This window comes from Pipra filicauda, unplaced genomic scaffold (genome assembly GCF_003945595.2).
Source record: "Pipra filicauda isolate LSUMZ 115617 unplaced genomic scaffold, ASM394559v2 scaffold10_size6260569_pilon, whole genome shotgun sequence".
Taxonomy (NCBI): Eukaryota; Metazoa; Chordata; class Aves; order Passeriformes; family Pipridae; genus Pipra; species Pipra filicauda.
In genome coordinates, this window is record NW_024103541.1 from 3,393,954 (window position 1) to 3,409,105 (window position 15,152).

The 15,152-nt window shown below is 47.7% G+C and overlaps 1 protein-coding gene across 1 annotated transcript in view; it reads right to left on the reverse strand.

Annotated features, from left to right (window-relative positions):
* The window catches only part of ITGB5 (integrin subunit beta 5), a 59,472-nt gene that overhangs the window by 13,554 nt on the left and 30,766 nt on the right, over nucleotides 1–15,152 (reverse strand). Inside the window, exons 9-10 of the mRNA XM_027723603.2 lie at nucleotides 13,132–13,266; nucleotides 9,631–10,060 (exon numbers count right to left, since the gene is read on the reverse strand). Of these exons, the coding sequence (XP_027579404.1) occupies nucleotides 9,631–10,060; nucleotides 13,132–13,266 (565 nt within the window). The remainder of the gene's footprint in view (nucleotides 1–9,630; nucleotides 10,061–13,131; nucleotides 13,267–15,152) is intronic.

Consider the following 15,152-nt stretch of genomic DNA (forward strand, 5'->3'; position numbering starts at 1 on the left):
TCCAGAGCCAAAATCTATGGTTCAGGTCCATCCCTCAAATGAAAAGCAGACTAATTCCCATCCTGCTGAAGCCCAAGTGGGCTGAATGTCCTTTCAGCTGGACCTTGTTGAGAGGAGTGGGCTCTGGAGCAGAGAGATATTCTTCCTCTGCAAAATTCAGTGCCATGGGAGCCTTGCCCAGTTCTGTGTTCGGATGCAAACACATAATCTGTGATGCAAGTTCACCAAAGGTCTATGGTTTTGGAACAGATTTTTCCCTTCCCAAAGTACCTGGAAGAAGTTAGAATATCACTAAAAATAAGACCAAAAAAAAGGAGAAAGAATGAACCCACAGCCTGCACTGCATTTCCCTTTCAGGTCGATTATTTAAAGTCAGTTTTTTAAACCAAACTGAGCAAAATTCACAGGTTTTCATTGCATGTGAACAAGAAATGCAGACACAGAATTTCACTCACCTGCTGGTGGGAGGCTTTCATCTGCCTCTAAACTCCAAATGCAACATTCATTTCCAAATGTGCATTTCTGTTGATTACTTTCATCAGATGGACCACATTCAAATGCCAAACTCAGTGAGACACTGGCCAGAAGACCATTTAAAGGGAGTTTGTTCTAACACCATCTTCTCTCTTTGGGGAGTGAGTGGGCTTTATTTTCTGAGTTCATCTTGGTGGGGGTTTTTTTGGAGCTTTCTATGGGGCTCCTGGCTGTGGGAGGGGGCAGCTGCAGCAGGACAGGGGGTTTGGGTACCTGCATGCACCATCAGATGACACCTCCGATTGCAACCCACATGCTGTACCACTTTAAGAGCAGAGACCCAGAGACGGGGCTCTGGCTCCCATAAAGACGTCACTTCTGTATTCTTTAATTCTGCCCGGGCATTTAATGCCTCATTAGCATTCATTAACGCTTGCAAAAGGTCCGCTCAAGGACAAGGAGAAACCACAGTGAAAAGAGGCAGGAACAGCAGCGCTCTGTGTGGGTTGGTCCTCAAGGAGCTGTTGCCAGATTTGAGAAGAACTGCAAGACTTGGACAGCAGTGAGAGCCCAGGCAGGGAGAAAGGAGGGGTAAGAAAGGGCAGCTTTGCCCTTTCGTGCCAGGAATGGAAACTCTAGTGAGCAGTACTCAATACACTGGGGAGAGAAAGTCCAACTCAGTTGCTGTTTCATTGTGAAAGACGAACACAAACCCCTGGTGTGAGCAAGGTGGGGCAGACAGGGTATGCCTGCTGCCAGGAACACCAAGGAAGGTGAGGAATAAACACAGCACTAAGCACAAACACAAATGGAAGTATCATTTGTGTTCCTGTAAGAAATCCATGCAAAGATCATAAAACATCTCAAGTTGCAAGCGACCCAGAAGGACCACAGAGTCCAACTCCTATATAATCAATATTATTTAATAGGCAACAATGCCTAGTGGTACAATACCTAATAGTGCATTTATTTACTGTGAAAGAAATGCAAAGGAGCATATACATCGAGCACAGAGCATTCTGCTAAGAACCATCCACTGCACTAATGGGCAGCCTCTGACCTGAAACACAGCACGGGAGGTCATTAGCAGCACAATTAGAGGAGGGACCAGGCATTTTTACACTGCAGCTACAATCACTGGCCATGCTTTCACAGGTCACAGCAAGCAGATGAGGGTCACCCCGTGCTGTTTGCCCCAGCCCAGAGGCCATTTGAACTCTGGGATGTTCAGCCTTTTAAACCGGCACAGAGCAGGATGGGCAGCTTCACGCTCTTGGAGGGCAGCGGCGCATGACTCAGGATTAAATTGGAAAGAGAACAGAAACCAGGTTAAAGGGGAAAAAATAAATTTGGAGAAGAAGAAGAGAGAGATTGGGGAAGGATGGAAATGATACCGTAGGAGGAAGTGGCAGGGAGTTTTCAGGAGCCTCCCACGGACTGGAGATGTGAGGAAACACATGCACTGAGTCAGCCCCATTAACATCCAAAAGGCCACTGAGGATTTTGCGTGCCAAACTTCATGAAGACAAAATTTGGAACGCAAAACACCTCCCACATGGCTCTCAGCCCCTCTCTACATCAGGGCTATGAGCCACAGCTCCTGCAGATGAGCGCAACCAGAACACCATGGGACACCGTGCATTTGATGCTCAGGAAACCTTTGCTTGCAAGGAAAAGTCAAATACTGCTACAGAAGAATGCCACTGCCAGCCAGCCACTCACACAGCTCAAGGGTGGAATCTCTCTCCACCCTTTCAAATTATCTGGGAGCCTGGGGCTGGACATCCCTGCTTCCCAGCACAGAAGGTGCCTCTCTGGTGCAGGGTACAGTGGGGCACTACAGGCTGCCCGTAGTGGGCAGGCACGTCCCATACATGTCTCTGTCATTTCTCCTCCTCTTCACACTGTGTAAAGAGTGGAGAGTTTCTCAGTGACACTCCACACTAAAGTCTGAGAGGTTTCAAGTGTTGCTCTCAGAGCTCACTGCGGTCTGGCAAAGCATGGCCAGACCCACCCTTTCGGGAAGGCATCGTGCAAAGCAGCCTGGGATCACCTCAGGGCTCAGACACCAGCTCTTGTCACCGGGACAAGACCTAAAAGCCAACATCCCACATGTGTTGGCAGCAGCAGGCACTTCCACAGTTCCTTTCTCACCTGCAGAAATGTTTTCCAAATCACTGCTTAAGCAATCAAGTGCTGTCTGCCCAAAATGTTGCAACAGCATGGCAGCCCCATGCTCTGCAGGAGGTCAAGCAGGAATGCAGGAATACCAACAGCTGATATCAGAAAAGATCTCATAAGCAGGGCGAAAGCAGCATCGGTTTCAGTGGGATGAAGGTGGATTCAGGTGACTGCTCCTCCAGGTAATCTCCATCACAGTCCTCAGCCCTGCCTGCCCCTGCTGACCTGGACCTTACATGTTTTAGGCTGAACCACAGGACGGAAGTAAATGGAGCTGATCTAAACCTTCCATTTCTTTACACTAATCCATGTGATCAGAGTAAGTGGAATATGCCCAGCTTCACAGTTTAACCCCAAAAAAGGAAGAGGACAACAGAGGTGCCTCATTTGATTAATTTCTTACTAAATGTTTGCAATCTATTCTTATGGGAGCCAAAATGTTTCACAGCTGGAGGGGGGATGTAAGCTGGAGAGGGGATGCTCACCCAGGCGCAGGTGGTCTGGCCTCAGTTCCTCACAGCTATGGGACACAGCAAGTGAGAGATTTATTTTTCCTTCTTATTCAGGTGGATTATTTTTGTTTTATCCACATTTGGGACAGGGCCTTTAGCTGAGCAGCTTCTGCAGGTGACAAAAGCAAAGGACAAATGGGAATGCAGCAAGAAGAAAGGTTTTTAGGAAGCTCTAGGATAAACATGCAGTCTGACTGAGTCTTGATCACATCTTAAGAGAGAGATGTTACCACAGCGCCATTGTCTTGTTATTTATTGTGGCCATAAGGGCCCCTGGGCTATGCAGTGGCTCTGTAGAGAGGAGACCTCAAGATACCTGAAGCCAAGTTTGCTGGCTGCTAAGGAGTAATGGGCACCCTGTGCCCACACAGCGTGACCACATCTACATACTTTTGTGTTTTATAGCCCAGACTCAGCTGGTTTTTAGCTCCTTGTCCCCTACCCTGCTCTTCGGTGAGGAAAAGGGACATTCAAAATCCTATAATCCACTCTAATGGAAAAGGATTTTGGCTCAGAGGACTTTACCTGGTTCTGTTCACCCCAACCTGCTCTCCCCTGCCCTGCAGCCCTGACAGCACACACAGCTGCAGCCACTGACAGGCCCCCTGAGCCCCCAACCTGCTGCTAATGACTGGGACTATTACAAAGCAACTGGTACTGTGAGGCTGCAGCTCAGTGACCCGAGCTGACTCTGTCACCAAAATAAGCCTCAAATATGGCGGTAGATGTGTGTTCCCCATCCTCCACCCACACGAGAAGCAGAGAGGGATTGATCTGTGAGGCAGCTGCCCCAGCGACAGAGCTGCATGTCCCTGCAGCTGCATGGCTCACAGCTGCACTAGCACTTAGCAACTGCCAAAAGATTATTTTTAACTTCCATATTTATATGGTCATTTTATCTCTCCCCTTCAGGTCCTTTTTTTACTAAGCAGTGCTCAGATTCCACCTTTTTACACAAACTAAATAAAAAAAAAGACCCAAATCAAAAGCCTAAAGATAACAAGACTTGACATAACTTAAAAGGAAACACTGCAGATGTGGTTTAGGCTCTGTTCCCTATCTTCCTTCTGCCACAGGCCAACCTCTTCCCTTCTGGCAGGGGTACATTTGCTTCATGCCACCCCAACCACGGCACAGCCACAGACAGTGGGCACAAAAGAATCTTCCCTTCCTCCCCAAACCACACTCAACCCACCACCTGCACCTCAGAAATTAATAAATCAACTACCCATTTCTTCTTCTGGTAAAAGCTTACATATTAGGAGTGAAGACAATTAAGACCAAAAAAAAAATGCTGGTGTGCATCTGAAAGATGTGGATCACCTTTATTCTCCCACCTGAGCTTTCACATGCACACCAGCATCTTCTGTCCAGGCACTACCACTGGGTAGGTGAATAATAAATACAAAGGTGTGTGTGGAATAAAGTCTATTTCACTAAGATATGTCCATGAGCATAGTGATTTGTACAGTAACAGACCCGCCCTGAAACTCCAGGGTGGAGATACCAGCAGTACCATCAAACTCAAGTGTAACTCTCAAAGCTCGGGGCTGTAATGCAGGACCAGAAACTGGGGCACTGGCACCAGAGCCAGTGTCCCACCAGATGCCCTCAAACACAGCACTGTTAAATGCCATTCTGGTGCTCAGGACAGGGAACACCAAAAACAAATTGCAAAAGCATAAGTGAGATTTCTAACTTGAGGCTATGTTAGAACAAACAGAATAGCCTTATCTCCCTGGGCTTTAGTAAAGGCTAAAACTCCCTGAGCTTCCCCATTTACTAAAACCAAGAGAGGAAGCATTCAGAAGTAAATACTGAGGACTTGTACATCCTCAGCAGTTTTTGAAGTGGTTTCTGGAGGGCAGCTGGAGTCGCATTGCATGTCAGCTTGATTACTCTCTGCAAAATAAGCAGTCACTTTCCAATGAGCTGTCCCTTCTCACATCCCATCGCAGAAGTGATTCTGGCACTTGCATGTACCTGCAGATTTGACACTTCATTGCTGAGCTGAGTTTTTTGTGTCACTGGAAGCCCTGTGCCGGCAAGTGAGGCCATTCTCCACCTCCTCTGCTCCGAGGCATCACGATCGTGCTGTTCTTTAGCCAGCCACAATCTTTAGTCACCTGAACCAGTTAAGATGCTCACAGCAGCTTACAAGCTAGAGAGACTTTCCAGGGCTTGATTTACAGGTGCACAGCATTTATAAATCTGATTTATTGTCTAATTCTAAAAAAAAGAAGAAGACAAATCCCAAAAGATCTGATCCCAAAGCTGCGCCAACGTCAGCAGTTGCTGTGTTGCTCAGGCAGTATGGATTTTCCAGACAAATCATTTGTGTTTTAGGGGGAGGAATGGCTGCAGCGTGGTGAGTGCTCTTCACTTACACCTCATTAGCAATGTGCCTGCACACAACCAGAGTCCTGGGCTGAAGAGCACAGGACAACCACACAGGGAGCCAGGGAATGGTGGTGATGGGTGAGGGGAAATTTCTCTAGAGACACCACGATGCCATATTACTCTGCATCCCCCCATTCAAGAAAAGATAGGTCTGGGGCAGTGAAGCTAATGAAGCTCGGCCTCTGGCAAGCCAGTCTCTCTTCATTAGAGGCAAATGTGTGATGCCCTCAGTGGGGCCTCTCCTCCCTCTTGCCACCTAGTTTTATGGCACCTTCAGGAATGCAATTAGCGCAGAGATGTTTCCTTCTTTGTCAAGCTGCCTGGCAGGCAGCCAAGGGGTTCAAAAGCCTCTGGGTTGTGCAGCCAGCTGCCCCTTCCCCAGCCCAGCTGCAGGCAGGAAGGTTTTCAAACCCTCTCCCACAGCCACCCACATTTCAGAGCAAAGAGGCCAGAGCGATGTGGTGAAGGTTTCAATGCAAAAAGGCAACTTCTCCATCCAGATTAAAACTGGGAACAAAGGATTCTTGGATTTGGGAAGCGACTGCCTACTTCGTCAGAGCATGGTGCTGCAGACAACTAGTTGCACTTCTTTTGGAAGAACAAAGCACTTGTGCAAGATGTCCCCCACAGCCCTTCCAAAAGCCAGATTAATGGTTTGAAACAGCTACTCTGGAGCTGTTAACTGGACTCGGGAAGCAGCAGAACAAATGCCACTTTTTGGTGACTAAATGGCATTGACTAAGAGCTGGATGCAACTTGAATCAACAGTTACAACATGTTATAAATGACTCCTTTTCCCACCTGCCTCACAGATGCAGAAGCCACGTTAAACCTCCCACTAACAGGAATTAAATTCTTGTTTCTTCTCTAGATTATCTCCCACCCAAAATCTGCTCCTCCGCTTCATGGGGGGGGGGGGGGGCTACAAAAGGACAGGAGCCACAGGCAGCACTGTCTGCAGGCACCTCTCCTCTAAAATGCCGACAAAATGAGGTGCCAATATTTATAAATGGACCCATGGATGAAAACAGTTTCGCTGGCCAAAGGCCCAATACCAAGAGACAAGAAACAAGTTCATTTCAGACCATTTCAACCCTGCTCCGCTGTGGCTTTTGCTGGGAGTAGAGGATGCTTGAGCATAATATGCCACCTATCCCTGTGCCATGGCAGCGACTCGATGGGGACAGCTTTGCTACAGATCACAAAAGGAAGAAATGCCCAGGCTGGTTGGCAATGGGGCCTGAGCTGAGATGAGCAAAAAACACAGCCACATATGTGCAAAGCAGTTTGCATGAGCGGATTTTTACCTCTCAGCTTGAAAAATGTGTTTTCCTCCTGGTCCTCCCCCTCCTCTTGGGTCAGGTTGGACTGGCTGCTTTCCTACTGGCTCAGTCTGGGATAGGCACTCAGAGGTTCATGATATCATCTCATTCAACAACCTGGGCAGGTGTAAATGCATTTGATGGGGGACACCACAGCCCGTGTGTGCTAAACCTGAGGTTGGGTTCCATTGGGGTGAAAACGCTGTTCAAAATACAGTCATCAGTAAGGCACTGAGAGGCATTAAGTGCCTTCTATGCTACCAGAGGATTCATAGAGTATAAATAAAGCCCTTGACAACAGTGATGAGTTCCCCTCATGGGTGGAAGCCAAGGAACTCCCTAGCAAGGACAGAGACAACAGCGATCTGCAGCAAAATGACAGCTCCCTACGTGCTGCTTTTTTTGGTTTGTGCATTAGCTAAAACCCGCTGGTCTCCCCTTGCAGTGGGATTCAGCCTGTACTGGGTACTGGGATGCCAGAGCCTCTCAGGGACAGCCATTGTGCCCAGTGAGGGCAGAGTGGCACTTTGCTCCCTGGAAGGAACTGGACACCCCATGCAACTGCCCTGGAAGTCATCCTGCCCCCAAGGCATCACCTAAACCCTTCTGGCTACCAAGTCTACACAGCTCAGTGCTGAGCTAAACACACAGTCTTTTTCAAGAAGGCCTCATTTGTAGGAAGGAGAGAGTTTGCATCTGCTAGAACTGCCCAGGGATGTTTGTGTAGCAGAGGGTCTGTTTGTCAGGGGCAGCTTTGGACACAGCCCTCCCCACACAAGCTCAGACACTCTTGGTAGGCTGGTGAAATCCCGAGCCTCTTGGCCTGACAAAACCACCTCAAAATGTTATGTCACTGGCCCAGTGCTTGCTACAGCTCAGATTTAGCATCGTAACTGCTGGAATAAAAAAAAAAACCCAAACAATGAAGCCAACAAACCAAGAGCAATAGAAATACCAGGAGGCATAGGGAGAACCAGCCCACGCAGCCATGCCAGACTCCATCCCATTCCTGGAGCAAAGAGGCTGCTTGGCCTCAGCCTACCCTTTTGTTTTCTTTCATAGCTATAAAAATAACTTTTAAATGACTTTTAAAAACTTTGGCAGATCCGAAAACAGCTATGCTGCTCTTCCCAGCACCAGACACCCTCCACAGGGACAGAATCAAACAGGTGCAGCAGAAGAAACGCAATTTGCTTTCCTGTGGAGCGGCAGAGCTCTGGCTCTCCTGCTGAAAAGGAAATTTGAGCAGAGGGGTGTCCTTCTCTTGCAGCAACTGCTACACCAGTAACCTCCAACCTCTCTTTATAGCACTGCTGCCCTTAAATATACTCCTTTTGGATGGGATGATGCTATCAAAGCAATATGGTTCTTTGGAGAACCCCCAGGCAGTACTGCTCTTAATTACTTCACAGCTGAGTTTATTTTTTCCCTCATCTACTTTCAAATACCTTTTTCCTGCTTGCTCACCCCTATTTCTGCTCCTGCATCAGCAGGGAGAGCCCCAGCCCTCCCAGTCTGGGCAGTCACTGTGGGAGGTGGTACTGGCCTTTCTCACTGCTCTGCAGCAGGGAGCTCCAGGGCAATTCCAAAACCCAGAGTATCACCCGCCTTATCTTCAGCAGTGACAAAACAGGTTACAGGAAAATCAGCACAAACATTCTCTACCTCTATAACAACACGATTGTCTCAAGCAGCCAGAAACTTGCAACCAAAGGGTGCCCCATCACTTACTGCCCAGCTCTGAAACGTGCAGGGTAAGATAAAACAGCAGGGAAAAACCCTGCCAATTCCCTGGAGAAAACGTGAAAAATAGCTATTTTTTTCCAAGTTTACACTTGTTTCAGAAATTCTGTCCAGGATTTTCAGCTAAGGAAATATTTTACTTGCTTGAAAGCAGGCAAAGTTTAAAAAACCCTTTGCCCAGATCGAACTGGGGGAATTATGTCTGGGGGCTAATCCAGGCAATTACATTCAAGGTAAATTACGTGACCTTGGACTGATGAGGTTTTAAAACCATTTTAGCAAACACAGCTAAATAACTCCTCTGCCTTTGTTTAAGCAAAGCTGATTGGCTACATCTTTCCCAATGAATGACTTGTTTTCCTAGTGGGAAGAAAAATCTATACATAAAATACCTTTAGGAATCTTTAACACAGCTTTTCTTTAATAAGTAACAGCCGGAAACACAACCTTTCTTTTCACTTGCGATGCACCAGGGGATTACTCCAAATGCTTCATCTTTAAAAAAAGATTGTTTCTGCCTAGGTAGGGAAGGATGGCTCACATAGAAAAAATCCAGCCTATGAAAACACCAAAAAGCTTCAGAGGATTCTGAAGCCTGTGCTAGTTTACTCTTTCCTAAGGATATATGTTAGTGTGCAAGAGATTTGCATAGTTACATCAAAATAACATCAAAGCCAAGACTCTGCTCATCTCCGTGGGACCCAGGCAGCAGACAAGCCTGCAGGGAGCCTTTCACTCCGACACCTGCAAACCCAATTCTGATGGGGATAATGCAATTTTTGTTCTTTACTTTGGATGCACTTAAACCTCTCCCTCCTTTTTCCCATAAGGAAAACTAAGAGAGCACAGATTTCTCCAGAAACAGGGCAGATTTGGGCAGGTGGGGCAGGCGCAGCCCCTCACACACTGTGCACAGCCCAGCCCAGCAGCCTTCCCCACTTCAGGGTGGTTTCCCCACTGCCACGATGTGGAGGGCACGAGGGAGGAAAGGCTCCTACCTGAGCAGAGGACTCCCTTGTACCTGGCGCAGGAGAAGTCGTCGCACTCGCAGAAGGGCCCGTAGATGTTTCCGAACTCGCTCTCGTAGCACAGGCACTGGTTGCAGCTGCACTCCCCTCTCCCGCTGCACAGGGGTTTGCCCTCCGCCTCCCGGCACATGGCGTGGTGCATGTCCCCGCTGGCCCCCTCCTCGCACTCGCACCTGGCCCCCAGGTAGCCGGGGTCGCACTCGCACAGCCCACAGGCGTAGGTCCCGTTGCCGCTGCACTTGCCGCTGGCGGGCGCGGCGCGGCCGGTGCAGCCACAGCGGCAGTTGTAGGTCACGGCCACCTCCAGCGTGTCCCGAAAGCCAGCGGGCTTGATGGTGAAGGTGTGCGAGGTGTCCTCGGCAGGGCAGCTCCGCGCCTCCACGGCCACCTCGAAGGAAACCTGGAGGGCAGGTTGAGATGTAGGTTAAGGGGCACGGCCCCAAAGCAGCCGTCAAGGGTGTCCCAGGAAGGAAACAGCAGATGTCCTGAGGAAAATCCATGGAGCAATTCCATGGAGCGGGGCCAACTCAGCGCATTGAGCTTCATTCCCAGGTGTGCAAAAAGCCCCCTAACAATTGCACATCCAGCAAGAGCACCTGCAGCTCAATGCACCAGCATCTGCCATGAGGGGTTGGACAACCTCAGCGTTTTAAAACTCTTTACTGTCAGCCATTTACAGCAATTTTCCCCATCAGGAACCCTTGCTTTCTGTGAGATGGGAAGGAACCCACCTATTTCCAAAAAGAAACAGGGCAAAACTCTAGCAAATAGCCCAGTTTCCACGCTGTTAAAAATAATAAACTCTGTCAGAACAAACACTATCAAATATCTAACCAGCACAGCACAAGGGCCTACAAGATCATGGATTCAGAAGGTTTTATGGGACTCCCGATTTGCACATGGAGATGTGCACCAGCCACAAAATCCCAAGCTTTCAGCATGCCATTTTTTTTCAACAGGCCATTTTTAACAGATGCTTCTATCAAGACTGACTTCAGAAGAGTTACACATCATTATATGGTTATACATCAACCCCCTACTCGTATGTGGCTACAATCCAGTGTCAGGGATTTTCTCCTGGAGAAAACCAAGGCCATACAATGGCTGCTCGTTTGGTCCCTGATTTATCCTGTTGTTTGATGGGGCCAGCCAGCACTGCCCAGAGCTGCCTCGTAGCAAAGAGGATTAACCTTATTCCAAGGAAATGAGACCCTTTCCTTGGGTCTCATAATTCAGGAGGGAATTATTTCTCTCTGGAGATAGTTGGGGGTCACCTCAAGTTCTCACTGTCTGCACTGTCCCACATATCAAGGGGTGATGTACAAAGGATGGCAGAGCAGCCACCTCCAGTGGGAGAGCTGCACCCCCAGGAAACCTTCCTTGACATCCCCCTCCTTCCCAAGGCCTGAAGCAATTAAGATAGGAGCTCAAATTACAGAGGAGAAGGAGATCAGAAAGCAAGCTAAAGGGATCAGGGTAATCCTGCTCCCTTTCACCCACTGACACCCACAGCCCCAAGACTAAACCCCAGCAGATTAGGGTCCGGTGCCAGCATTATCCTCTTTGGGAAAACTTTCTTAGCAGGAGTCAAATCTTGATCCATGTGGAAGCACTGGGGCAGAAAGCAGCTGAACAATACGGGAAGGAGGGACACGACCCCCACAATCCTGTGGCACATCTCCCTGTGCAAGCACCTCTATACTCAGGGTGCACCTAAAACAAGAGTGGTACTAGTGCCAGCTCCCTGCTGCGCTCACTGCCAGACCTCTCTATAGCACAAATTGCAGTGGCTGGAGCAATGCCCCTGCTCCTGCCAAAGCCAGGAGCTCGGGATTACCTTTGCTTCCTTGGGGGCTCAGGCTTTGCCATGGGAACAAAGCGCTACAGGGATCACTTTTACCCACCCATCCAAGATACAGTAAAGTCAGCTAAAAAAGCAGGGTTACCTCCCTTTTTAACACTTCACATGATTCTTATTTGGCGGGGTAGAACTTCTGCTACTGTTGACTCTTTCAAACTATTTTTATATGCCTCAGCACTGAGAGCTCTGGTATGTTTGCAGAGTCACTCTTCTCAAATAAGGCAATCAGGCTGCTAACAAACCCACGCCCATGGCCTCAGACAGCAAAAGTCTGGAGAAAGGGAGGAGGTTCCCCACTGGTCTGAGCCCTCCTGCCCTAGCCCTGCAGCCCAGCAACCTGTTTATCTGCTTCAATACTCAATTTAAACATGCAAAGTTTAGCTTTTTTGCTTTTTAAAAAGCACAGGATGGATTATGCCATGTATACTGTTAACATTAAGGAGGAAATGATAATTTTAGTCTGTTCTGCCATCCAACACCCTAGGAACTGAACACACGAGAGGAGGGTTGCTGCCTTTCTGAACACCCTCTGCCTTTTCTTGCAGTACCTCCAAAGTTAGCCATGATCCCTTCACTCACTGACACAGGAAAGACAGGTTTAGATTAGAACCACAGAAGCATGGAATCATTTAGGTTGGAAAAGACCCTTAAGATCACTGAGCCCAATCACTAATCAAGCACTGCTGAGCCCACCACTAACCATGTCCCTAAGTGCCACATCTACACATCTTTTAAACACCTCCAGGGATGGTGCCTCCACTCCTTCCCTGGGCAGCCTGTTCCAATGCTTGACAACCCCTTTGATGAAGAAATTTTTCCTAATATCCAATCTAAACTTCCCCTGGTGTAATTTGAGGTCATTTCCTCCTGTCCTGTCACTTTTACCTGGGAGAAGAGACTGCCACTCACCTCACTAGACCCTTCTTTCTCGTAGAAAGCAATAAGGGTCCCCAAGCCTCCTTTTTCCCAGACTAAACACACCCAGCTCCCTCAGCCCTTCCTTATCAGACCTGTGTTCCAGCCCCTTCACCAGCTTTGCTGCCCTTCTCTGGACACACTCCAGCTCCTCAGTGTCTTTCTTGAAGTGAGGGGCCCAAAATCGAACACAGGATTTGAGGTAACTCATCAGTGCCAAGCACAGAGGGTGGATCACTGCCCTCATCCTGCTGGCAGTGCTATTTCTGATACAAGGCAGGATTCTCAAACAATAACAATGAAACCTGAAATATTTAATGGACTGGGAAAAGATCAGTAGACCATGGAAATAAAAATTTCACAGCTGAGAGTGTGATGTGAATATCTGGGATTACAGGAAAAAAAACTGTTCTTGACTACTGTGTTCTCCTGCCTGTTTAAGACCTTTACCTCAGTGCTGTAGACAAGACACCTGTATTCCCTCTTTCCTCACAGATGACCTTAGGCTGATCTACACCACCCAGAACTATTTCTAGAAGAAACACACTCTCTGGGTTTTTTATATCACCGTGGCACAGCATGAGAAGAGCAGAGGAAAATGAGCAAAACTATATTTTATTGCCCAGGACCACTCATTGACAGAGTGAAATAGGTGAAAAAACCTCTCCAGGGAACAGACATAAAGGCAGACTCACCGTATCTCCAATTTTGAGATCCCCACACTTCCTGAGCCCAGGATAGGACAACCCATCCTGGCAGGTGGCAGTGAAGGTCAAGCCAATGTCTTCAGGGCTGTCCCAGACCGTGAGCTCCACCTTGGACCGAATACTCTAGAAACACAACAGGAAAGCAAACCATCAGGTTCCCAAAGACAGGTGGGTTTCTTCTGCTTTAGTCTCTTCTCCTGATGTTTCCAGATGGTGGCTAGGACATCTCTGCACCTATATGAAAAAAAATCACCCCTGCAAACACATTGACATTTGAGTTTGACTTAACCAGCCCAAAAGGCTTCTGATGAACACAACTAGACTCATGGGGGGCTGCCTACACACTAGGATAAGTGTGATAACCATAGCAACCAGTACTGAAAATATATGGATGCACAAGAGAAAAAAAGAAGAAAACATTCTCAACCCCAGATGGAGCATCTCTGAGGTGAAGGTCAGAGCTTTGTGTGCACATCTGCACTTCCTCCTCCCCATAAACCAGCCCCTTAGTGAAGTGCAAAGCCTGATTCTCCACCAGCAGTTGTCCTACGATGTCTGTTGTACAGCACAGAGAAGGTGTAAAACTGCATTAACTCTGTCCTGCTTTCTTCTTTTCACCCAGTTGGTCAGAAAAATATATTTTCCCTCCTAGGAGAATGTGCCAAACAAAAAGCATCCCTTCATAAGTATCAGCCAGAAACAATCCATGGGAAAAAATAAATGAACAATCTCTTTCTTTGCAAAACTTTTTGAAGTGAAAAGCGTTTTCCATCAGTGAGGTTTTGGTATGCTCCTACTCCCTTTCTTCTGCTTCTCATCTCTCCACCCTACTACATGCACAGACTTTTTAAGTCACAACAAAATGAAGTTTACAAGTATTAATTTGGAATGATGTTGTTTTGTTTAATTCTTCCAATGGCTGGAACTGATTTTTATACAAGTGGTGTCCAAAAATGACAAAGTTTTTCAAAATGGAGCTTTTTGTACAAATATTCTTATTTTCCAAAGCCAGCTTCCAGCTCCATCTGTCTCCCCCTTGTCTACAGCCCTCACCAATGAGGTCAGATTAAGGAAAAGTGCTAATTCAGACCTCTTGCCAGTACATGTGATGACAAACCAGGGTTCACAGGCCAGCAAAGAGCCAACACTTTTGGAAATGGACAGGAAATAAATGAGTTTTGGCTGAGTGAATCTAAATAGTCCTTCAGGAAAGAAAGGAAAAAATTCCCATCTCTCTGCTATAACAGAGAAGCTGTTCATGGGGTGGCAATTGGGACCATCCATCACCTCTGGGCTCAATGTTGCATGTGCCAATAAATCTCAGGATACTGCTCTGCCCCAAATTATCCTGTAGAAATCAGCTGCCACACTGATATGCTCTCCTGTCTTCTTTCCCAGAGCATCTTGTCTGGGGCATGGCAGAAAACAGGACACCATGCCAGACCTCAGTATGACCTTGCATGGGCTCTTCCTATGTTCATACACAAATGCCAACTTTTCTTATTACCCTCTATGGTCATTCTGTTAACCTAATTGTGATTTGCACTGTTACACAACGATGTCTTCTGACAGCACCACAGCCACCACGGAGGGCAACCGACAGTTGCAACATGAAACACATCCAAGACCTGCCTGAATTTAGTTTAGGAAAGTGCTTTTTAAACCAGTGTCCCATTTTCTCTCTTTGGTCCAAACTCAGTCCTTTGTCTGGGCACAGCCCCACATGAGCCATTCCATCTCTCAGGTATGCTGAGATTTGGGGGAAGGATTTGTTCTTAGGGTTTTTTTTAGTTTTTTCTTTTCTGCCCTCTTAGTGAGGGCAGGAAGAAAGTAGTCCCTGTTCTCTTCTGCTTCACACCTTGCAGGATGAGGGAGAGAAGACAGCATGCTAGGCAGAAGAAAAGAGAGCTGGAACATGAAGGGATGGGGGGAAAAGGACCTTGAGGGTAATGTAAGACCCACGCAAGTCCAATGTGTGCATCAGTGGAGGGAAGCAGGGGAGAGAGGAC